The sequence below is a fragment of the Cucurbita moschata genome, unplaced genomic scaffold (genome assembly GCF_002738365.1).
Source record: "Cucurbita moschata cultivar Rifu unplaced genomic scaffold, Cmos_1.0 Cmo_Scf00022, whole genome shotgun sequence".
NCBI lineage: Eukaryota > Viridiplantae > Streptophyta > Magnoliopsida > Cucurbitales > Cucurbitaceae > Cucurbita > Cucurbita moschata.
Genome location: NW_019268538.1, coordinates 1,619,781 through 1,645,087, shown reverse-complemented (window position 1 = coordinate 1,645,087; position 25,307 = coordinate 1,619,781). Strand labels below are relative to the sequence as shown.

At 34.7% G+C, this 25,307-nt stretch overlaps 4 protein-coding genes and 1 non-coding gene across 15 annotated transcripts; 3 read left to right on the top strand and 2 right to left on the bottom strand.

The window, feature by feature from the left end:
• The first annotated feature begins 504 nt into the window (after window positions 1–504).
• Window positions 505–2,058, top strand: LOC111459562 (protein yippee-like At4g27745). Of its 11 annotated transcripts, none has more exons than XM_023102538.1 (4): window positions 505–613; window positions 1,107–1,136; window positions 1,284–1,411; window positions 1,607–2,058. In XM_023102538.1, exons 3-4 carry the CDS (start codon window positions 1,319–1,321, stop codon window positions 1,832–1,834), a joined length of 321 nt encoding a protein of 106 aa, XP_022958306.1. In that variant the 5' UTR covers window positions 505–613; window positions 1,107–1,136; window positions 1,284–1,318; the 3' UTR covers window positions 1,835–2,058. The 11 variants fall into 11 exon arrangements, with proteins under 11 accessions (XP_022958306.1, XP_022958303.1, XP_022958299.1 ...); XM_023102535.1 differs by having other exon boundaries at window positions 506–613; window positions 1,246–1,411; XM_023102531.1 differs by having other exon boundaries at window positions 507–613; window positions 1,241–1,411.
• A 1,877-nt stretch (window positions 2,059–3,935) lies between these two features.
• LOC111459439 lies at window positions 3,936–6,835 on the top strand. Its single transcript, XM_023102348.1, has 5 exons — window positions 3,936–4,409; window positions 4,723–4,928; window positions 5,682–5,780; window positions 6,065–6,138; window positions 6,328–6,835. The coding sequence occupies exons 1-5, from the start codon at window positions 4,100–4,102 to the stop codon at window positions 6,551–6,553; spliced, it is 915 nt and encodes a 304-aa protein (XP_022958116.1). The 5' UTR covers window positions 3,936–4,099; the 3' UTR covers window positions 6,554–6,835.
• A 661-nt stretch (window positions 6,836–7,496) lies between these two features.
• LOC111459730 (dof zinc finger protein 1-like) lies at window positions 7,497–8,325 on the bottom strand. The gene is made up of 2 exons (XM_023102757.1): window positions 8,258–8,325; window positions 7,497–7,940 (listed from the first exon to the last, which is right to left on the bottom strand). The coding sequence occupies exons 1-2, from the start codon at window positions 8,279–8,281 to the stop codon at window positions 7,497–7,499; spliced, it is 468 nt and encodes a 155-aa protein (XP_022958525.1). The 5' UTR covers window positions 8,282–8,325.
• A 1,100-nt stretch (window positions 8,326–9,425) lies between these two features.
• Window positions 9,426–16,360, top strand: LOC111459438 (histone-lysine N-methyltransferase ATXR6-like). Its single transcript, XM_023102347.1, has 7 exons — window positions 9,426–9,839; window positions 10,207–10,287; window positions 10,396–10,625; window positions 10,958–11,058; window positions 11,151–11,317; window positions 15,912–15,957; window positions 16,109–16,360. The coding sequence occupies exons 1-7, from the start codon at window positions 9,599–9,601 to the stop codon at window positions 16,266–16,268; spliced, it is 1,026 nt and encodes a 341-aa protein (XP_022958115.1). The 5' UTR covers window positions 9,426–9,598; the 3' UTR covers window positions 16,269–16,360.
• On the bottom strand, window positions 15,068–15,203 carry LOC111459873. The gene has a single exon (XR_002713348.1). It is a non-coding gene; the product is annotated as a small nucleolar RNA Z247 (small nucleolar RNA).
• Window positions 16,361–25,307: the final 8,947 nt, after the last annotated feature.

Sequence of the window (25,307 nt, the reverse complement as noted above, 5' to 3'; positions counted from 1 at the left end):
TCGAACCTCGTAAAGAGAGAACGTGATCAAGAATCACTACGAAAAATAACCATTTTTGAACGGTGAGTTATGAAAATATAGGTCTCGTTTGTAGAGAAGTGGAGAACATTTTTTCCCCGTCATATAAATGGGACTGAGAAAGAAATTATATTCTCCCACCCACTTAATATAAATATATTTTTAATACATATTTAATATATATATATATTAAAAAAAAATTACTCAATTAAAATGGGTTAAAAATTACTATTAAAATTTAAATTTTTAAAAATTAACTTAGAAAAGGTATAAACTTATTAAATATATTAATTTATTTAAGATATTTTTACTAAAAAAATAATTATTTTTTTAAAAGTCAATGATAATTTTGAATTTTTTTTAAAAAATTAGTTTTAAAAATTTAAGTATATTTTTTTAAATGAATTACAAAAATAAAGGTATTTTTTATTTATTAATTTACCCTTCCAACAAATATGCGTGTCTAGTAAGACGGTTTGGCGCGTGGCTATGAATTCATCTTCATACCAAAAAGATATTGAAGAAATGTGTCTGAAACTGTAGAGCTTCAGAGGTGCTCAAGCATGGAGGCCCACAATCCGTACTCAACCTTCGCGTAAATTTCTGACTTCTTTTCATTGTTCTTCCTCTTACGCTTCCCAAATTCAACTTCTCCTTCATTTTCTCTGTTAATTAATCCCAAATTCCTTTTCACAGTCTCCAAGCTAAGAATGATTTCCATTTCTCTCTCTTCAATTTGTATTTATCTTTGCTTTAATCGCTCATACCTCATCAACTTTCTTCCATAATTTTCACTAAAATAATAATTTCCGGCACAATCAGGTTCTTCTCTCTCCCTTTATTTCCATTTTCCATAATTTCTTGTTCGTTGATTCAATGATTTTTCCACATTTTGGCTTTTCGGTATGCTCCTTCTCATACTTTTATTGGTGTTCCTGTTCTTGTTCTTAATCCTGTTCTTGTTGTTGTTCTTAATCCTGTTCCTGTATTATTGAATCCCTTTTGCTTGAAATCTTCTCTCTGATCCTTTATGTTATCTTATATATTTGATCGCTAACCCCTTTTTGATTATTGATCTTTTTCTTTAGGTTTCTAGGTCACCATTGAAATCATTATAGGTAAACGATTTTGTTCTTGTTTTTACTTTTCCCACCCCTCGTTGGGATTTTGATGATCCATTTATATGGTTTCTTGATGGATGCTTGAATCTCTTTTAATGCAGTCTAGGTGTTTGATTTAATGCTTGGGGCTTGATGGTTGTGTAGGAGGAGAGGCGTCTTGAGCTCAATCTTCTTGATCAATGGCTGAACTATTGGGGCCACGTTTGTATAGTTGCTGTAATTGTAGAAACCATGTTGCCCTCCATGATGATATAATTTCTAAAGCTTTTCAGGTGGGATCTTAGTGCGTTTGATTATCATCAATGCAAAAGGGTTTGCTAATCTCTCAAAATCCAATGAGAAATTCATGGATTTCATGTTTTTAACACAATTTTTCTGAAGCTTTAGATTGCAAATGCCTTTCTAAAACTTTTCCTGAAGAACTTTTCATTATCTAATCTTGTTTTTGTCATGATTTATCTCAATAGGGAAGACATGGGCGTGCTTTTCTGTTCTCTCATGCTATGAACTTCACAGTGGGACCAAAAGAAGACCGGCATCTCATGACGGGTCTCCACACTGTTGCTGATGTGCATTGTGTTGACTGCCGTGAGGTGCTGGGGTGGAAGTATGAGAGGGCCTATGAGGCATCACAGAAGTATAAAGAAGGGAAGTTCATTCTTGAAAAATCAAAAATCGTTCGGGACAACTGGTAACGTCCTGTGGATCTTGTTGAATGCATTGATTCTTATTTTGATGTAAGTTTATTGATTCTTCGTGATGTTATCTTGTATATAAAGTTATCATCGTTCTTGTTCTTGTTCTTGTTTCCTGTTGCTCTTGTATATAGTATATATCTGTAAGCTCTGAACTTGACTGGATATCATTGTATCTTCAATGCTCACCATCTGTGTTAATGAAATTGTGGTGCTTAAAGTAAGTCCTTCTTGCATTGAACATGACCTGGATTCCTTTGATATTGTTGTCTTGCCTTATGGCTCTATAGGTGTTCCGGACGCGTTCTCTTCTTTTAGTTTACATTGCTTTGAGTTAGCTCTCTATAACCGTTCAAGCCTATTGTTAATTGACATTATTCGTTTTGGCCCGTTACGTACCACCGTTAGCCTCACGGATTTTAAAACGTGTCTGCTAGAGAGATGTTTCCACACCCTTGTAAGGAATGCTTCGTTCTCCTCTCCAGCCGAGGTGGGATCTCACGTTATCGATTCTAGCATACTAATTGATGATCATGTTACCTTTTTGTTTAACAAACGCATTACTCCACCTTTCCCAGTTTCTCCTGCTCTGCTCTCTGTTCTATCTCCTTTGCTAGGGAAGTTTTTCCTCCCTTTACAACAAAGAGGTGAACCGCTTTGTTCTAGGTGCTAACGGATTCTTCTCGAAAAGAATGTTACGTTGAAACAGGGAGAGAAGGTAGAGATGAGAAAGGAGGGAGGAGGTATAAAGTTGTTTTCCTAAATCCCACGTCGGTTGGAGAGGAGAACGAAGCATTATTTATAGAGGTGTAGAACTTCTCTCTAACAGACGATTTTTAAAAATCGTGAGACTAACCGAAATACGTAATGGGCTAAAGTGGACAATATCTGTTAGCGGTGTGTTTGGGTTGTTACAAATGGTATCAAAGTCAGACTCCGAGCAATGTGTCAGCAAGGACGCAAGGCCTCTAAGGAGGGTGGATTGTGAGATCCCACATCGGTTGTAAAGTGAAACGAAGCATTCTCTATAAGGGTGTGGAAACCTCTCCTTTACAGTCGCATTTTAAAAACCGTGAGGCTGATGACAATACGTAACGGACCAAAGCGAACAATATTTGTTAGCGGTAGGCTTGTTACAACTAGCTGATGGCATATTAGTTGCCACCGATTTCTAAGCCTCTTAACTCGCCTCATCTCAGCAAAGTTTCAAGCAGGAGGAGATAAAAAGGTTTCATGGTTTTAAAGGCACATATCTGTCTCCAAGGGCTGAATATCAGTTCCATGCTCATTTAACCGGTTTTGGCACTTGTCCTCGTTATAGTTCATGCTATTTCCTTCGCCTCATGGAACCCGTAAAGTAGATATAGCGTGCTATTATGAATAAAAGTGCAGGTATGCTGAGAGATTTCACATCGGTTGGAGAGCAGAACGAAACATTCCTTATAAAGGTGTGGAAACCTCTCCCTTATAGACGCGTTTTAAAACTGTGAGGTTGACAATGATACGTAACAGGTCAAAGCGGACAATATCTACTAACGGTGGGCTTGAGCTGTTATAATGGTATCAAAGCTAGACACCACGCAGTGTGCTAGCTATAACGCTAGGCCCTCAAAGGAGGTGGATTGTGAGATTCCAAGTCGGTTAGGGAGGGAAACGAAGCATTCCTCCTAAGGGTGTGGAAACTTCTCCCCAGTAGATGCATTTTAAAACTGTGAGGTTGACGACGATACATAACGGGCCAAAACAGACAATATCGGCTAGCAGTAGGTTTAGATTGTTTCTAGACATTTTATTCTCAAATATTTTATTTTCAGACATCTTAAACAAAACGTATGTATTTTTTAAATAAAATATTAATTCCAATAACAATAATTTTGATTCTATTTTTTAATATAAGGGTATTATTGTTATAATTGAATTTTCAAGAAATATTTGCTGAAATAATTTCGGGCATTTTTTATAATTTAGTAAAAATAATAATAATTTTAAAAAATCGGTATATGGATCAAGGCCTATGACACGTGCAAGTAAAATTAGCTGGCAAATTGATTTACCGACATGTCGTTTTAAATGATACGCAGATTGAATTTAATGGGCGTTTTTGAAGCTTTGATTAACTAATTGGTGTCGACGTCATTTGTGATGTCGTTCAAGCAGTCCACCACTCGCTCCGAATTCCGATCTCCTTTCATCTAGGAGCCTGACGAAGAACAAACCACCGTCGTAGCCATCCACAAACTCTCTCTCTGAGAGCCCAAATCGGAGATGTACCTCAAAAAGGCATTGTGGAGCGAAGGATTCACGGCGAAGCCCGCCGCCGAATCTTCGGCGGACGATAAATCGGCGTCGGCAACGTCCTCCACCGTCGGGGAATTGGTCAATTCTCTGAACCGCCAGAGGCTCTACCGCGAAATTACTTTTTCCCTTCGAACAGGTCTAAGAGACGCCAGCGCCGAGTTTAGCTTTCTCCGAGTCCGTGGTCTTCGCAGCCTTCTCAAGTCCCTTCGCTCCATCGCGGAGTCCGATTCTACCATTCAGCTCTTCTGCCAGATTCAGTCCTTGCCGGAGCTTCAAGGTTTGAAACTCTCCGATTCTCGTCTATTGCGTTTCTTCGTTTTTGGCACTTGATGATGAGTAAAACTGTGAAGCAATAGAGAAGAGTGAATCATCTAAGTCTTCATTTCAAGTGAAATGTCTAATAGAATCTGTTTTCGTACATTGGAATACGAACTATGGAAATTGTACTGAATAATCGATCTCAGTACCTTTATTTGGTTTGAAACCAAGCTCCAAATTTCGTTTGTGCTTCCACCGAATTTGGATTGCTGAAATTATATTTCGTGTTCAATAGATGTGATTCTTCTCTTTCCATTCTGGCCATGAAACAGTGGTTCCAGTACTATTTCAACAGTCACTAAAGGAGTCAGAGGATGACCCTGTGGTAAATTTGGACCATATTTTTGGAGTGGAACCTTTGAAGATTGCTAGTCCTTCAACCGATGCTGAAGTTGCCCTCGCACTACGAGTTTTGGAAGGTTGTTGTCTCCTTCACAGAGAAAGTACTGCTTTAGCCCATCGGCACAAGGCAATTCCGGTTTGTCCTCTGCATTTTAGAAACTCTTGTGCCATTCCTCTATTATCTTATCGCTTTTGAAGTGCTTGGACTAGCCAACCGCTCACAATTGCATGAACAATCATTCAGCTGTATACTTGATATATACCTGTATTATTGCCCCACGGTGTGCAGCGACAATGTTAAGACATGGGCATCAAATTAATCCGTCAGGTTAATGTTATATATCGTATGGATAAAAGATTGTGTTTAGAACAAGACGCAAAGTCTTGCAATTGAGCTGTGCAAATTCCAACATTTCTTGAGGAATTACAGAGAACCAATACATTACCAGCATACATGGATAAGTCCCCAATTGTCCTGTTAGACTTCTTTGTAGAAAATGTTTGTAACTACTCTACTTTTTAAACCAACTGGCTTTTTTAAATAGTCCTATGGATTGGGCTTGGGTGAAGCCGTATCTCTGTTCCTCGCTCATGTATATCGTCTTCGAGCTTATTTGCATCTTTCTGTTTATGGTACAAAAACAAGATAAAGAATGTTACCTCTGAATGTCGAAGATAAATGAATGATTTGAGGAAATTATAGTATTCAGCCTTCATTATGAGTCTTTGGTCATACATACCACTGTTTTCCTAAATGATTGAGGAAGTCACGTTTCCTCGAGTTCTGGTTACAGAAAGGCCTTTTAGGATCATAATGACTAGAATTTACTTGCTTCTAGCTTTCTTTGATTGGGATTGTGCAATCTGAACACCCAAATTCTTTTTGCAGGTTTTGATGAATATATTATCAATCCGTGGAGTACTTGAACAAGGTGCATGCTTAGATGCGTTGATTTCAGTAATGTTGGATTCGTCAGCTAATCAAACGGTAATACGCCATTTAGATGTTGTATGGAGGTCATACTTTATGATTCCTTTGTTCTCGCACACTCCCTATAGTATTTTTCTTCCAAACTTTGTGTTCAATTTATATTCCTTGAACTTTCGTCATAAACACCATAGAAACACCATCACAAGTCCTATTTTTTCATGAGTCGATTTTCTGAAATATAAAGTTCAACTCTCTACTCGCGGAAAGTGAATTTTTGGTTGTATGAACTGTTTGGCTTGATGAAAAACCAAGGTGTCTCATTGTGGTGACTTTATTTTCAGGATTTTGATGTTTGCAACGGTATTGAGGAAGTTGCATTGCTCATAAGGGACAAACAAATAGATGAAAACCTCAGGTTATTTCCCAACCTCATCTATCAACATATATCTGGTCCTTCCTTTATTATCATTACGACACCATTTGCGACATGCCACGTTCCATTTCGTGGGGAAGAGATAGTCCTCTAAAAAGGCTATCACCAACATGTATTCTCCTTAATGTTTCAATCCAATCTTTGTCTCCCATTAACTTGTCTTGTGATCAGGTTGAAATGTGGTGAGTTTTTACTGGTACTCATTGGACATGTAAATGGGAGGGGAAGGCCTCCTCTAGCAACCATTCATGAAGACATAAGGCGGCTTCTGGGAGAGAAATCAGCCTCATTGATTTGGGCAGCCAGTCAATTCGGCTCGACTCTTGATCCTGAGCAGAGATTAACAGCCCTGCACATCCAAGCACGTCGGGTTCTCGAGTCGCTGGACTTGTATTGAATCTAAAAATGGTAATGTTTCTCTACATTCTAACAGTGCTTTAATAGACTCTTCCTGATGTTGTCTGGAATGTGGCACATACAGTTGTAGTAATTTGTTGTCTGCTTGTTTGCCTGTCTGTCTGCACTATGAGAAGTGCTTTTCGTTGAGATATGGAAAAGTGTGTTTCATTTTTGTACAAAATTTGACTTAAAAAAAGAGAAAAAAAAAAAAACTCTAAATTGGAAATGATGGGAGGTTACAGCCACACAAAACCAATCCCTACTTTCCCTTCTTGAACAATACACGTCTTTGTCTAAGTAGAACTTTAGAACAGTGTGTTCTTGTTTTAGTTCATATTCTTCCTTAACTATGGCTCATATCTGATGCAACTTCTTTCAATTTCACTAGCTTTTATCAGGTAATTACATTTATGCTTTTGCATCATGCAAACATGACATATCGAATATTGACTCAACTTAATGAAGTGCGTTATACAGGATTATAGGATCAAACAATAGAGGGGTCGAAGGCTAAAAAATATCCATGAGGCAAGGCAGATACGAGACCATCTCGAAAAGGGGAGGTCTGGGTGGAAATGGAGAATCTAATCTCCATTTCTAACCCTGTAGTGTACGAGGAGAAATCTCTTACTCTCTTCTTCCCTTTCTCATTTCCCGTTTAATCGAGGATTCTTTGTAGGTCCGACCTCATAGTTTAAGAACAGTCTAAAAGAAGAAGGGCGAGTGGAAACTAGGGGTTTAAAAGGGTCAGATGGTGAACATTTCTTGTTGGGCTTGTAGCTAGCCAAGTCTAGCTGAGTTTTGAGTTTGGGTGAGCATTTTTTCTCGAAAGATAGAACGATAATCATGAAAAGTTGAAGCTTCATAACACTTAGAAGTAGTTGGGAGAAATTAAAATTCAAAATTTACCATGATCCACCTCCCAACATCCCATTCCAATATCATCGATTTAACTCAACTTTTTCAGCTGGAAACATAACAGCCGTCTGGTCATCGCCGCCGCCGCCGTTGGCCGCCATGAAAGAACCAAAAAGATGAGGAGAAGTAGTTGAAGAAGCCGGAATAGGGTGGTGGGTGTCAATCTTTCTATCATCATCAGCTGATGATGATGAAAATGAAGACCTTCTGTTCTTCCTTGAGCCACCGCCGACAGGAACATTCCTTAAAGAGCTGCCGTCAGTCCAATACTTCCGACAAGCTTTGCAAAAATACCTGGGCTGAGACAAACTGTAATTGTTGTAATAACAGAACTTGGTGTTGGCTGAATTGCACCTCGGACACCTCAAAGCTCGTTCCTTTTCTGGCCTTACTTTTCTCTCTAATGCATGATTACCCTTTGAAGAACTTGATGAAGATCCTCCTCCTCCTCCTCCTCCAGCTGAATTCTGAAAACCAAATTCATCCAAATTTCAATACTTTCAGACCCATTTGAAAGTGAGAGGAAAAGAAACAAAAAATGATTTTTTTTATCCTCCTTAAATAGTCGTTCCTTAAATAGTCGTTCATCGGTTGAAAAGGAGAATGAAACATTCTTTATAAAAACCTTTAACTAGAACCCAAAAAAGACAATATCTATTAGTTGTAGGTTTGAACGGTTAGAGTTGGTATCCGATGATGTTTTAAGAGTTAAATTTTGCATACGAGCTTATTAAAATGACAGTAACGACTTTGGATAGGAAAGGATGAAAAATGATTCCATTACCTGTGGCGAATAAGGCATGTCCATGGAAAGGGAAGGGGAAAAGGCAAAGAAACAAAGAGGTGAAGGAAGGAAGATAAAGTGAGAACTTTACATGGGATTACCCTTAACTTCCATTAAATATCACTCTAATTTTCAGGTTGTTTTCGTCCTTTCACACCCTTTGTCTTTTTTTATTATTATTTTTTTCTTTAACATAATCCACGTTTTGGCTCAATCTTGTTGACTGTGGTCGTCAATTTTGTACATCCATTCATCCTCCCAACAACTTCCAATGTTCCCACCATCTTTTAATCTCGTCCCATTTCAGCTTCGATTAGTTAACCATCGTTCTCTTTCTGAGTCACTCTACCTTCTTCATGATTTCATTCTATCGTAAAAATAAAATAAGGTTCGTCTTGGCAGAAGAAAGCTCCCATGTGAAGTTAACATGGTTAATTACAGTGGTAATCCCGATATTTGGTAGTTCTATGCTTGATCAATTTCTGTTCGTGTTTGAAAGTTTTTTTATATATATATATAATATAAAAATAATAAATTTAATTTGACATCTTCCATGGAATAATTCTTGTGCCCAACAACTCATGTATATTAATTTAAGAACAAGCTGACCAATAGCATTCAAGCGACCCATTCAAATTCAACCTTAATTAACAAATTATACGCCTTACATGTTGTGATAAATAATATAAATTTATTATTATTATTTTTTGTTTATTTTTAAATATAAATGGTTTGAAAAAAAAAAAAAACCTTTTAACTCCGGTAGATTTGTCTCCTAATTTGGCTTATTTTAATATATTCATATTTAAATTTATCGTAAATAAAAATTTAACTCGATAGGGTGGAGTAAAAATTTTTATTTTCAAAATATTCACACCAACCCAATCTTTATAGTTTGGACAGGGTAATTTGAGTTAGTTAAAATGTCGAGCCATAAACACGGGAACAAGAAAGAAGTAGAGGGATTTTTTTGTTCGTTGGCTAAACGAGACGGGGATAGTGACTATATTCTTCGTGAGACGGAGACAAAGAAACCTTGCTCCATGGACATCTCTGTTTGGACATCTCTATTTGGAAGGATTTCGGCCCATTATCTTAGCCCATGAAGGTTTCCGGCCCATTATTTTAGCCCATGAAGGTTCCCGGCCCATTATTGTTTAAGGCCCATATGGTGAATCGGAAAGCGAAGAGAAGACAACTGTCGCTGTGATAATGGCGCCGAGGTTTGCCCGGGAAACGAAAAAGCGCGCGAGATTCCCTAATTGGCTCTTCAAATACCCATTTCTTACGCCTTCGAACATCGCGCCCAATTTCCCCATCTCACAATCCGATTCCTAAACGATGCACAAGCGAAGAACTCTAGCTCCGAAACCCACTACCAGTCAGGATTTTGCTTCAGATGACGACGAATACGACGACGTTTCATGTCAGAAGTGCGCCTCCGGCGACTCTCCGGCTGAGCTTCTTCTCTGCGACAAATGTGATAGAGGGTATCATCTCTTTTGTCTTTCCCCCATCCTCGCTTCAGTCCCCAAGGGATCCTGGTTTTGCCCGACTTGCTCCAACCACAAGAAGCTCAAATGTATGATCTGTTTTTTCTTCCCTTTCATTTCATGTTAGTTCCTAGATCTGAATTGATTCGATTTAATGACATGCGTTGTGAAATCGAAGTTGCATTGTGTGTCTCCATCGAAGTGTCTAGTTAGTGTTATCTGTTCGAGATCGAGTGATTGATTTGTTTACTGAGCGGATGGAGAAACTTGTTTAGTTTTCTATTTTTAACATTGCGACATGTATGATCAAGTTCTTCTGTGTTCTGTATATTGTTCTGGTAGCTTATGGATTTGACTAACAATGACCGGCATATCAAATGCACTTGAGATTGATAAAAATTAAATTAAATTGTTGGTTTTCATTTTGTTTGAATAGTTGTCACTGTTATTTTGCAGCTTTCCCTCTTGTTCAAACTAAAATTGTTGATTTTTTCCGCATCCAAAGACCTGCAGACTCCCAAACGGACTTGATGTTAGGTTGGAAAGTGATACTACTAGAGATTTCAGTTTACCTCCATCCTTTTCATGGTTAAAGGTTCTCTGGATCTCAATTGAAATCATTTTCCTTGTATTGTGGTTTTTCAGAGAATCGAAAGAAACGAAGACGGGCTGGTAGCTTAGTACTTTCTAGAAAGAGAAGGAAGCTCTTGCCATTTAATCCGATTGCAGATCCTGCAAGACGCCTGGAACAAATGGCATCACTGGCAACAGCATTGACGGCTACTGGTACAGATTACAGCAACGAGCTTACATATATGCGTGGCATGGCACCAAGGTCAGCAAACTGCGCATCTTTGGAGCACGGTGGAATGCAGGTAAAGTGTAAAGACCCAACATCTTTGTTTAAGGAGAAGTGAATTGAATGTTAGTTATCAGTCCTGGCCATTTGTTTGAATATTGTCCTTGCTTAGTGGAAAAGTTAGATCAAATACTAGAGTCAGATTGCAATTTACAATTAATCACTAAAGATCTTTGTTCTTTTTAGCCTGACATCTTGTGCTTATAGAGACAGTGACAAAACAATTAAATGCTTTGTAGGGTTGTAGTTTCTCAACGCCAGACTATATGTTTTAGTCACTATGGAGTTTTGGGGCTCTTTCTTTGATCTCTTTGGTGATGCTGAAGTCTTTGTGTATCTGTATTCTAGGTTCTTCCTAAAGAGGACGTTGAAACCTTAAACTTGTGCAGAAGTATGATGGGGAGAGGGGAATGGCCTCCCCTTATGGTTGTTTTTGATCCTCGAGAAGGGTATGTGAAGCTGCATATTACTATATTTATTTATTTCTTTCTTTCTTTTTTAGATAGGGAGCTCAGCTCATTTGATTCGTACATGGTCATAGGTTTACTGTGGAGGCAGATAGGTTTATAAAGGACTTGACCATAATTACTGAATATACTGGGGATGTTGATTACCTGAGGAACCGTGAACATGATGAAGGGGATAGTATGATGACATTACTGTCTGCCACTAGCCCATCTAAAAGCCTCGTCATCTGTCCCGACAAACGTGGTTATCAAGTTTATGCAAAACTGTGCCTCACACTATTGAGGACATATTCTATTTATATTGGCAAAAGATTAACTAATAGATCCGATTTCATAGGAAACTAACGAAGTAAGCCTATTCTTATGGCATGACTAACTTCAAGCTATTCTAATGGATTGACCAATTCTAACAGTCCCCTTCAATCCCAACAAGTCTTGTACATGTTGAGATTGTTACAATGTGTAGTAAAAGGAGTTTTAGACAGTGGTTTTGTCAGGATATCAGCTACTTGATCACTTGATGAAATGAACCGAACTTCCATTGCTTTACGTGCTACTTGTTCTCGAACAAAATGAAAATCAACTTCAATATGTTTCGTTCTAGCATGAAATACTGGATTTGAAGTTAAATATGTAGCTCCGAGGTTGTCACACCAGAGGCGAGGAGCCTTTGATTGATACACGCCCAGTTCCTTCAGTAATGACTTGATCCAAATCATTTCTGCAGTAAGATTCGCAATGGCCTTGTATTCTGCTTCGGTGCTTGATCTTGACACTGTAGCCTGTTTTCTGGAACTCCATGAGATTAGATTTGCTCCAAGAAATACAGCAAAGCCGCTAGTTGAACGTCGATCATCGGGACAACCAGCCCAATCAGCATCAGAAAACCCCGACAACATCATGGTTGATTTCTGAATTTTCACTCCTAATGCTAGTGTGCCTTTAACATAACGAAGAATTCTCTTCACAGCACCCCAATGAGCATCAGTAGGTGTATGAAGATATTGACACACTTTATTGACAGCAAATGCCAAATCAGGCCTAGTCATTGTCAAATATTGTAGTGCTCCCACTGTACTTCTGTATTTGAATTGTTCTTCAGCTGATAAGGGTATTCCTTGTTCTCTGAATAATTTTTCAGCAGAACCCATTGGTGTAGACATAGGTTTGCATTTTTCCATGTTTACTCTTTTCAACAAATCTAAGGCATATCGTCTCTGTGACAGTATGATACCATCTCGTGTTTTCTTGACTTCAATACCCAGAAAATACTCAAGACCACCCAAATCTTTTACTGCAAAATCTATTTTCAATTTCTGAATCAACCTTTCGGTTGCTTGATCAGAGGAGCTCACAATAATTATATCATCAACATAGATGAGCATATAGATAGTTATCTCTCTGTTTTTGAGAATAAAAAGAGATGAATCAGCTACTGAAGCCTTGAAGCCTAACTCAATAAGTTTTCCAGTCAACCTTGAATGCCAAGCTTTTGGGGCTTGTTTCAGGCCATAAAGGGCTTTCTTGAGCTTGCATATGTAATTCTTTGGTTTGGCTGAGTCTTGAAATCCTGGTGGTTGTCGCATGTACACTTCCTCTTTCAGAATTCCATGCAAAAATGCATTTTGGATATCAACTTGTCTCATATTCCAGCCCTTGGTTACTGCTAGCGAAAGAATGACCCTGATTGTTGACGGTTTGATCACAGGGCTAAAAGTATCAGTGTAATCAACACCAAATCTTTGCTTGAATCCTTTGGCAACTAATCTTGCTTTTAATCTTTCAACTGACCCATCTGCTTTTCTTTTCACTTTATACACCCATTTACTATCAATGAGATTTATTCCAGGTTTGGGTGGAACTAGATCCCAAGTGGCATTTCGTTTTAGCGCTGAGAGCTCATCATTCATTGCTCCTCTCCATCTTGGATGTTGCATGGCTTCCTGCAGGTTTCGAGGTTCAGTAGCAGTCTCTATGATCGGAGTTGTGATAGTTACAGCGCTTGCGAATTTTCTTGAGGTTTCTGAATATCTGATAGTTCCATCAGTGAATTGTTTAGCTTGTACAATGTTATTTCTCAACCTTGTTCGCATTGGATGTTGACTAGCTGCTTCAGTTGGTTGATCAGACACATGTTCATGAGTTTGGTTTTGAGCATTGATCGAACTGCTCTCAGCTTCATATTCTGCAATTTCCTCTGAACTTCTTGTATTATCTGCAGAAGATAAGCTGACACCAGACAAGTTGTCACTAGCAATATTATCAGTTTGACCATCATTCATATGGGAATTACTAACAACTGGTTCAATATCTGTAAGAGCATTTTCAGTGTAAAAACTAGCAAGTTTGGCTAAGGCTGGAAGTAGAACAGGATGATGTGGATTTGTGGTTTTGTTTGGTGGCTTAGATTCTTCAAAAGGAAAAATATTTTCATCGAAAACCACGTCTCTAGAGATGTAAATACGTCCTGTACTTCTATTTAAGCATTTATATCCCTTATGAGAAGAACTATAACCCAAGAATATACATCTAGTAGTTCTGAAACTCAGTTTCTTGTTGTTGTAAGGCCTTAAATTAGGCCAGCAAGCACAGCCAAACACCCTAAGCATGGAGTAGTCTGGACTTTTACCAAACAATTTATGAAGTGGTGTGTCTTGTTGTATGGTTCGGCTGGGCATTCTATTTATAAGAAAGCAAGCTGTGTTGAAAGCTTCATCCCAGTAGGATAGAGGCATGTTGGCTTGAGCGAGTAAAGCAAGGCCAGTTTCTACAATGTGTCTGTGTTTTCTTTCGACTAACCCATTCTGCTGGTGTGTGTGAGGACAGGAGATATGATGTTCAATGCCTGTGGATTTGAAATAATTGTGTAACCGATGGTATTCACCCCCCCAATCTGATTGGACGGAGCGAATTTTGGTATTTAGCATAGTTTCAACATGTTTTTGAAATTGAAGGAACACAGACTCAACATCAGATTTGCATCTCAGAAAGTAAATCCAAACATAACGACTAAAATCATCAACAAAGGAAACATAATATTTGGAGTTATTTACTGACGCAATGGATGGACCCCATACATCAGTGTGAATTAATTGAAGGGGTGCTGTAGATACATGCTGAGAAGAACCAAATGGCAATTGATGTGCTTTCCCTAATTGACAAGCATTACAAATTGAGGAAGAGGGAATATTAGTATCTATAGCTAAATTATTATCTTGTAGAATTCTAATGGTAATTGGAGATGCAGGGTGCCCTAGCCTTCTGTGCCATTGTTCTTTCGAAAGTTTGGCTGTCAGCAAGGCTTGACTGAAATTATGCGGTAGAACGTATAGGCCATTCTTACATCTACCGTGGAGCAGGAGTTTCTTCGTGACTCGGTCCTTAACCAAAAAATAGTTTGGGTGAAATTCTACAACAGCATTATTATCAGATGCTAGTCTTTGTACTGAAATTAGGTGCTTATTGATTTTAGGAACATATAGGATATGTTTCAGAACAAGAGATGAACCAGAAATTAATGAATTCCCAATATGAGAGATAGACAAACCTGCGCCATTTGCAACCTGAATTTGGTCGGTGCCAGTGTAGCGTTCTCTGGTGGTAAGCCTCTCTAGGTCATTGGTGATATGATCTGTGGCTCCAGTGTCAACATACCAGTTTGTGTCACTAGTGTATCCACTTGTTGCCAAAGCTGCTTGTTTGAGATTATTTTCGGCTTGATATGCCTGATCAAATCTGTGCCAGCATTGCAAAGCATCGTGATTGGGCTTACCACAAATCTGACAGACAATGCCTGAGCTGCTTTGTGTCTTTGATGGTTGACGTCCAGGATTGTTCACAGTACGCCTTGATTGTCCATGACCACTATTTAACTGACGACTACGACCGCGACTACCTCGACCTCCATTGGCACCTCCACGAATGGATATCCTATTGACATTGTTAGCAGATGAAAGTTGCTCAAATGTACCCTTACGCAAGTGCCGCATCTCATAGCTCAGCATGTGAGCATACACGTCGCTGACAGTGTATACATCTGTTCTGGTTGTAATGCTTGTGACTAGAGGATCATAATCTGGACCAAGTCCTTGCAGCATGTAGGCGATGAGTTCTTCATCCTCTATTCGCTTGCCAAAGGCAGCAAGTGTATCACCAAGATGTTTTACTTTACGAAAGTAGTCAGCAATTGTCATGTCCTTTTTCTGGATAGTAGAGAGTTCCATACGGATCTGCATTGCTCTTGCTCGAGATGTGGAAGCAAATTGTCGCTCCAGCGTAATCCAGGCTTCTCGTGCAGTGGTGATTCCAACCATCGTGCTGAGAACCTCCTCAGTGACTGATGAGTTGATGAGGCTGAGTACCAGCTGGTCCTGGGGGTACCAGACTGTGAACTCAGGGTTGATGATAATTTTGCGATTCCCTGTTTCTTCACTTGGTTCAACGGCGATCGTCTGGCTTGGTGCAGGCATGGATCCATCCACAAAACCAACAAGGTTTTGGCTACGCAAGTAGGGAAGGATTTGGGTAGACCACAGTAGATAATTTTCTTGTGTAAGCTTAACACTAATCACCTGACTGATCGACGGAGAAGACATTGTGTTGTTTGGGATTGACATGTCTAACAGCAGAGGCTATGGATCTCGTGGATCTTATTTCGGCTCTGATACCATATCAAGTTTATGCAAAACTGTGCCTCACACTATTGAGGACATATTCTATTTATATTGGCAAAAGATTAACTAATAGATCCGATTTCATAGGAAACTAACGAAGTAAGCCTATTCTTATGGCATGACTAACTTCAAGCTATTCTAATGGATTGACCAATTCTAACAGTGGTAACATTGCCCGTTTCATAAATGGAATCAACAACCATACATCGTAAGCTCATCCCTCATTTCTTTGTTTTTTGTTATTCTCTTATGTTTGAGAAACCTGATGAGGAGGACTAGTTTTTTTTCCTCATTCTATCCTTTTCCTTTTTTCTTTTCTTTTCTCCCTTTTGATTTGAGACTGTTTCTTTCTGATGCAGGGATGGTAGAAAAAAGCAAAACCTTAAATGCGTGAGGTTCAATGTAAATGGTGAATGTAGAGTTCTACTTATTGCTAACAGAGATATATCTAAGGGAGAGAGATTGTATTATGACTACAATGGATACGAACATGAATACCCCACCAAGCATTTTGTGTAACCTTTTAATCTGTAAAATCCACACAATGTCTATAGATTTTAGACACAAGCTGATCAATGAATGTCTGATTAATAGTTTGGCTAGTTTTCTAAGCTCAAGAGTTCATAAGCATGATTCAAATTGCCTCCAATACTGATAGTTGATAATTCAAGAAGCACTAAAGTGTTGGTACAAATTTAGTTATCCAAATATGTCAATTATTACTTTAATTCAGAAGTCTTAAAAAAAAACTAGCTAATGTTGAGTTATTTTAGATATGACTGTCTTGTTTTATGATCAATTGAATGCTTGCAATTGCTAATAGACTATTCCCCGAGTTTTATTTACATTTTGCTAGTGAAAAGTCCACTTTTTGGGCCAGGTGCTGCAGATCCTTCTTCGTAATTTGGTTCATCCTGGCCTGTCTAGATGTATTGAGACGCCAGGAGGGCCTTTGGCTTGGGCTGGAATTTGTTAAAAGAAAACCGTAACGACATTCCCTGGTTCGGATGGGAGGGACATGGATTGCTACTTAAAGCATCAGCATTGCCATGAATTGTTCTTCATCCCGATGTAATACAGAAAGAATGAATGACTTAGCCAATGAATTATTCGGCTAACTGAACTCAAAAACCCTATTCTAAATGAAATCCACATTGAGATTATGTATAATGCAGGTCCATCAGGTTCATTTCTTTGAGTTGCAAACAGTGCAAGGAGCAACAAAGCTGAAAAACAACTCCTACCAACCAAAAGGTTTATAGCTTGGTTGAGTTTGAATGTTCTGTTGAGAAGTATGTATATATCATATATCATATAATATCTAAATGTATATACATGTGCAGGAGGAGAAAAGGACAGCGTTGATGGCCATGTTGTGACAAATCTTACAAGATATGCTGTACGAATTCAGATTGCATTAGAGGTTTGTACCATTGACGCCTCTCTTTCCTTTTACAATCTTATGATTGTCACCATATTAAGGACCACTCTATACTCGCAGTTGGAAAGAAACCACTCGGGTGGTCCTAATTTAGGCTGCCTACTTCTTTTCATTATCATATTTACTCATAAAAAGCCTCTCTTTAGCAGAAGCAATTCAATACATACAGTTGCACACACAACCATCTCATCTCTCTTCCCTGTCAACCATCAGATATGGATCATCAGATGTCATTCCCCCAAGCATTGTCCCACATCCCTCTCTTTAGTTGATGTATCTCTACCATTACAATGGTGGTCCTTTTTTCTGAGTAGCTCATCACTGAGAAAGAAATAATGGTAGTAATAATGTTGTTAATAGGTACTTTATTGTGTTTGGATTTTGCAAGGGTCCATCCTTTATTTTCCTTTTGGCAGCTGCCTCTCTGCATGTATCTGTATTTTTCCGGAGATCTTTTCCCTCAGAACTCAGATCCCAATGAAGCTTTTTCCTTTGATCTTTTCCTCCTGCATTTGTTATTTGATAGAGATTATGTAATACCTCAAGTCCGATATTGTCCGTTTTAGCCCGTTATGTATCGCCATCTGCCTCACAGTTTTAAAACGCGTCTACTAGGGAGAGGTTTTCCCACCCTTGTAAGGAATGATTTGTTCCCCTCTCCAACCGATATGAGATCCCACAATTTACTCCTTTAAGGGCCCAATGTTCTCGCTAGCACACCGCCTGGTGTCTAGCTCTGATACCATCTGTAATAGTCTAAACTCACTGCTAGCAGATATTGTTTGCTTTGACCCGTTATGCTGTTATAGTTAACTAAATTCGAACTCCATTTTCCTCTTGGATATGTCCAACCCATCTCAAAACCCCACTCCATCTTCAAAGCCATCACATGATAGGTCAAATCTGGGACATAGCTGCCCTCTTTTCTTACAAAAAAGAAATTATCCATCTACAAGTTTGTGGATAATCAGTTCATGTCTCCCTTTACAATTCTAGTATACAGGAAAACTATTGTCTTTGAGTTTGAGGTCCCTAAAAAAACATGTCATTCGAACTCCAAATCACTACTCTATCACCTCATATGATATTATAGGACATCGTGGACAAAGAAACAACTTCAAATTCTATATCTTGGTATCATGAGAATACAATGTCCATAAACCTTGAGGGTCCTAGCAAAGCAACATGCTGGCCATGATACATTAGATCATGGGTTGACTGTAAAATTCAAATTGAAGATGATTATACATCACATTACATCCACACACAAGTCATGGGAAGAACAAGGTAAAGGATAGGAAGAGGGAGGGAATGGTTAAAAGAGAAAAGTGGATGAATAGTGTGAGCAGCCTGAGGGGTGAAATAATTAAGAGAAATGCAGCTATCAAAGACCCCAAAGGGCAGCACCAGCTTGGCTTTGTTTGGTGGGAAGCTGTCTCATCCTCTTGTGAGTACAACACCCATGTTTTTCATTTATTCAAATTCTCTTCACTAAGCCGTGGTACTATGCTTTGGATTGGTCCACCTCCATTATTCCCCAATTCCTTTCCAAACCCCATCCCTCTTTTCATCTCCCTTTTCATCCACCCTAATCTAAAACCCCTACCCATTTGGTGAAACTTTGTCAAAAAAAGAAAAAAGAAAACCATTTCCCGTTCGGAGATCCATGGATTATAGACGGTATCTCCCCGTGGCCTTTCACCTCTAAAAGCGTCCTTTACTTAAACCCGAGTTTAGGTAGATGAACAGATAACTTTCCTCCACACTAATAAGTACGAGCTATCACTTTTTTTTTCTTTTTTCTTTTTATATATACGGTTCATACAAAAAAAATAAGTGGGGTCAAGCCCTTACTCTAAGCTCTCTCTGGATCAGGTCGCCAAACAAGTGGTAGGGCGTTCATAGAAGAGAAGGCACCGCCAAACAAGTGGTAGGTTTTGATGGAAAAATACAGGTTTGAAAGAACTCGGAGATTGATTAACATGGACAGCTAAATGACAATATGTCATATTATTGTGTAATGCCAAGTAATTGGGGAAATTTTGAATGAAATTGAAAGAGATAGTGAAGCGTGGTTTGGCAAAGGTGGTAACTTTTCCAAAGGATTTGATATCATTAGTTAACATTATTTGACCTTTTAAACACACTTCCATCACAAGAAAACAAAACACATCTCCAACATTATGTCTCTTTAATCCATATCTTTTGCCTTCATAATTCAACTTTACCGACCTAAGAATTGAGTCGAATCTTATTTTTAATTACTCATTCTAAATTAAATTAATACCTAAATAAGGAAAAAGTATGATTCTACGTCTCTTTTTCTTATCGAAAAAATATAGTCACCAACATAATCAATGATGAAAGCAGGTCGAAAGAATTCATTTACATTTATGTAAAAGAGAAATTCGTAATTTTTATCCAATGTTTATATGAGTATAACTTAATAGATAAGACAGTTTCTATTCTAAAGAGCGAGATTCAATTTTCTATCCTTAATAGTTGAGCTAAAATACATCATAATAATAATATAAATAAAAAAAATAACAGGATTAATAATGTAAATTTATGGAAAGAAAATGATTATAAGTTTATAATATTAAAAACTAACATATTATACGAACTTTTTCTAGAAACATAATTGTGCGTAGAGATATTCATTTAACTCACTTCAAAACAGAGCGAACAAAAAATAAGAAAGACAGCTGAAATTTTCTTTACAACAGAATAAATTTATATGTATTTGAATTTGTATTTTTAAGAATTATGTCGATAAAAAAAGAGTGGAAGGCAACACATCATATTCTTTCCCATTGCTTTAATTGTTGTCGGCAGTCGATTTCCAACATTATTATTATTTATTATTTATTATTTATTATTTATTATTTATTAAAAAGAAACCATTTACATTAAATTGCATGCGACTTTACAATCTAAACGTGTGACCAAATAAATTCTATTTTATTTTATTTTATTTTATTTTAGTTTATTTAACCCATTTAATTAATTATACAGAAAAAAGTAAAATAAAATAATAATTATTGAGCATCCAAATCCATGCATTTAAACTGTTAACAGAATTTGGTTAATGTTTTTATTTGCAAATTAAGCAAACAAATTCCTCACCTCTTTCTCTCAATCTCTCATCCAATTACATGAACCATCATTGTTTATTGTGCCCTAAAATCTTGGTTCAGATTTTGTGCCTTTTCACACAAATATCTTTTTCTTTTCACAATATTTTACTATAAATATATATATATTTTTTTTATTTTTTTAAAAAAAAAAAATAAATAAATTAAAAAAAAAACCAACTAAATCCATAAAATTTTCATTTACTCCAACCCAACAGACTCTTTTTGGGTTGACTTTTTTTTTAACCGGTATTTAAATTAATTTCAAGAAAAATTCTCTGAATCTATTACATTTAATTATTAATGTAATTTGTATAATATTAAATTTTTCGGTTGGTGGGCACCGTGACTTGATATCTGATCGGTAGATTATTAATTTAAATCTTTTTAAACGTGTTAGATTAATTTTAAGATGGAATGAATTATTTGTTGAATTGAAAATATTTTGATAATTAAATAAAAATGAATTATAACGGGAGAAAATACAAAACCATGTGCTAAGCTAATGCATGGTTGGCTGATTGATTGAGCTTTTGGGTTAACCAAAAAACATAAACCCTTATATTATATTATATTTAGTATAATATTATAAATTAAAAAAAAAAAAAAAAAAAAAAAAAGAAGAAAATTAATTGAAGCCAAGGGGCAATGATGACTTTAAACTCATCATGCTTTCTTCTTAAACCCACTTTTCTTTTCCAACTTTTTCATATATTTTTTATTTTTTAAAAAGAAGAAAATATATTTCTGAATTTGAGTTAGGTTAATTTAAATTATTCGAATTATTCGAAGTTTTATTTTAATAAAACTAATATTATTTATTTATTTATGAACATTTAATTAAAATTTACCGCTCAATTTCATTAAATATTTTGAAATTCCACTTTTAAAAATTATTTTTAAAAGTGGTTGAAGAATAAATAATAAATAAAAATTAAATAAATACATGCTTATACAAATTATATCGTGAGAAAAATATATATTTTATTATTAACAATAAATTCAAATTTGTTCGATTTAATCCCACCCATAAACTAAATTAATTCATAAAATTTATTATTTTAATATATATATATATATCCAACCAAGCTTTTTCTAAAAAAAAATTTAAAAAAAACAAAAAAAAATAGTTATCCTACAATTTTTATAATTTAGTCTTTTTTTTATTTATATAATTCATTATTTTATATATCTACGATAAATAAAAAATAAATTAATCTCTCATATATAGATATTTTTTTTTGATAAATAATAAGAACACGATGCCATAATATTTTATGTGTCTCTAAAATAAAAAATTTAAAGTCAACATTATTTCGAATTTCTCGATTGAGTAAATTAATTTTATTTTCCTTCAATAAATTAATATAAATATAAAACTTTATTTGAATTTAAAAAAGTAAATAGGGATTGATATCATGTGCCCTAAAGTTTATTGTTTCATTTAATTAATTATTTTAATTAATAATTATGTTTGTCCTTTTTCTATTCACTTTACTTCTTTTCTTCAATTAGAAACCAATTTTTGTCTCATATTAGCCACTTTTTAAGTAATTTGTACAATAAAGATGATGACAAATTTTTTGAGATGATGATCCAAATGCTAAAAGAACGGATTTTAACTCGAGTGTTCCTAAATTGTTACGTTAATTGGGAACACGGGTAGGTTTAACTTTTAGAGCTTTGATAAGATTGTATGGCTTTCTCGAGAACAGACTGACCCATTAGCTAATAAAAAGTTGTACTACTAAATATTTTTATACTAAAATTTATTACCATCATAATAACGTCGGTTTCAGAAAATTATGTATTTCTAATACTACACGAAATTATGTTTACCTAATATCGAAGAATATGATAACACGTAGAATCTCGTAACCTCTAGATGTATGTATCATCACTTTCAAATCATTATGTTAAAAAAGGAGTTCTCAAAAAACATTATCTAGAGCTTTTTTTTTTTTTATTAATATTTCTTTTTAAATAACTATTTTCATTTTTTTTCTCAAATATTATTGATTTCATTAACTAATTATAACGTCATTTTTTAATCTATTTTAAAGATCATTTCAAATATTTATTTATTTATTTTTATCAAGTAAATGATTACAATTTTTTTATTTGATAATTTAAAACTTTAAATTTAATATTATGATTAAAACGTTCGTGACGATCAACTATTATACTGTCATAAAATAAAAAATATATAAATATATCGATAAATCCGACCGAAACAACAATACCAAAGTAAAAGAGTTTGAAAATGGGTTAGAAATTGATAATGGGTCACAGCATAAATCAAAATTAATGTTAAAATTTGAAAATAAAGAGCTGAAAATGATTGAGAACAAGAAATTAAGTAAAAAATGTTTAGTTGGAAAAGCTCAGGGGTATTATCGTCATTATCATATAATTGATTTTCAAAACAATAAAACACAACGGGGAACGTCAATTATCTAATCGTTGACCAGTCCTAATCGGCTGGTCATCGTCCACCGCCAGTTTTTTTATTCTTTCAAATAAAAATAAAAAATAAAAAACTTAAAAACCAATTAAATTTTATAATTTATATTTAATTTTATTGGAACCTTTATAATTTTAAAATGTAATATAATAAATTAACATAATATTTATTTGACCGTAATTTTATTCATTAAAATTTATAATTAACGATAAAAAAAACCATTTTAAACATTTAATTTAATTAAATAGATAAAATTAATTTATTATGTTATAAAAAATTATGGATACAATAATATAATTTGACCCGACCCAGTTCAAATCAGTGGCAGATTTAAAGGGAATGGCCCATCACTATTTTTAAATTAATTTTTATATACACGTGGCCAATTTGTTTGTTTTTTGTTTTTTTAATGGGTTGGTTCGTTCTTAAAATTATTAAAATGTGTATTTTCTTAAAATTAATTGCAAATATATATATAATATTAATATATTGTGGTAATTACTATACTTTTATTTTATTATAGATATTCATTAATTTTTTTATATTTAAAACAAGGATTAAATTATGCCTTTATTAAAGTTAAATTACAAAATTTTAAAATTTTTGTAATTAAATTTACTAATAACCCGTGAAATGTTCATATCTGAAAGTGCTTACGCCTCTCGTCTATCTTTGTTTAAAATCCTCGTTCGAGAATTTGTATAGATAAAGGTTTTTCCGAGTATCGTAGCTCTAATACCAACTTAGTTATGTGACACTGATACATCATAAGTTTTTTGAACAAATCTATTAGTCTGTATTTGGAGTTTAGGAAAATATAAAATTAAAAGTTTAATAAACACAAGTTTAAATTTTTAAAATTATACTCGTCATTTAACAAAACCGAACTAAATTAAAAATTTTAAAATAATAATTATGCACGAAATTTATAATATAATTTAAAATTTTATTTCAACATTTATATTTTCTCCCAAATTTTTGTTAATAAAATATAAAAATAAAGATTTCGAAAAATATATAAAGCACAAATTTATGGGTAATTATGTATTTTAGTTTGATTTATATCTATAAATGGCAAAAACAATGGGACAACACAAAAATTAAATGAAATTAAATGATGAATTTGAAATTTAATAAAAGACGAGGGACCGACTAAAAATTTAGAATCGAATGAGAATCATAATTTTGTGTCTGCCTAATCAAAATCTAAATAAATACAAATTTAGAAGGTACGAGATAGAGTTAAATGATAAAAAACAATTGTGCACGATAATGTTTAAATGGAAGGATAGAGTTTTAATTTATTATAAAACGAGCGACGAAGTAGAAAATCTATAATTATTTAATTATTTAATTCTCATCCTATAAAAACATTGGTCAACCTGAGGACCATAGTGTAAAATTAAAAAATAAAAATAAAAAACATAAATATTTGAGTGAATATATTAATTAATTAATTAATTATTATTAAATTTCTTGGAATTCAAAAGTCAAATGGCGTTGATAATGTAATGGAAAGCTAAAATTTTGGGAACAAATTCCCATCTGTAATTATGAGAATATTAAGGAAGCATAAATATTTCCCACATTTCCCTAAAATAAAAATTTCAATATATATTTTTTTTAAATATTCATTTAAATGCTTTGTATTTATTTTAATTTTTTTTACCCATTAAATCTTAACAATTTTAATTTTATTAGTAATTTAAATGGACGCTTTTTTTAATAAAATAAAAATAGCATAAAATTTTCTTTTATTTCTCGATTTTTTTTTTTTAAAAATAGGGTATTTTTCTAATATAATAATTATAAAATAGAATGATAATTAGTGTTTTATGACTCAAAATTATAAAATTTTTATTTTCGTAAAATTGTTCTGTTTTATTTTTTAATAAATAAGGTTGAATTTTTTTTATTATAAAACATGATAATAAAAAAATATTTTTAAAAAATTTAAATTTAAAATTTATTTTCAACTCTAATACAATTTCTAATAATTTAAATTTAAATATTAATCAACAATTTATTTAATACGGGAATAATAAATAAAAATTAAAGAAACGGGACCAAGAATATGATCTTTGTCTCCATTTTGAGGAGGAAACTTTTTTTCGTTCCTTTTTACCTTTCGTATAAATTAAATGAATATGTCTATTAGGGTCGGGATCGAGAATTTAAAGAGATTAAATTAAAAGTAAAAAAAAAGGATTATTTTTAATTTTGAAGAATTGGGAAATGATTAAAAAGTGGAATAATGGGAACACTGGTGTGGGTCGTGATACACTTAATACAAAAAAATTGTATTCCACAAATTAATCCAAAAATAAATAAATAAATAAATAAATAAATATATATATATATATATATATATATTTATAGAGAGAGAAAGTGCAGAAACATACGAAGAAGCCTTGGAATGTGGTTTAGCGGTCCATGAAACCACGAATATCGAGGAACTAATTTTTTTGTTTCCTCTTTTAACCTTCTTCTTCATTCTTTTTTTTTTTTTTTTTTTTTTT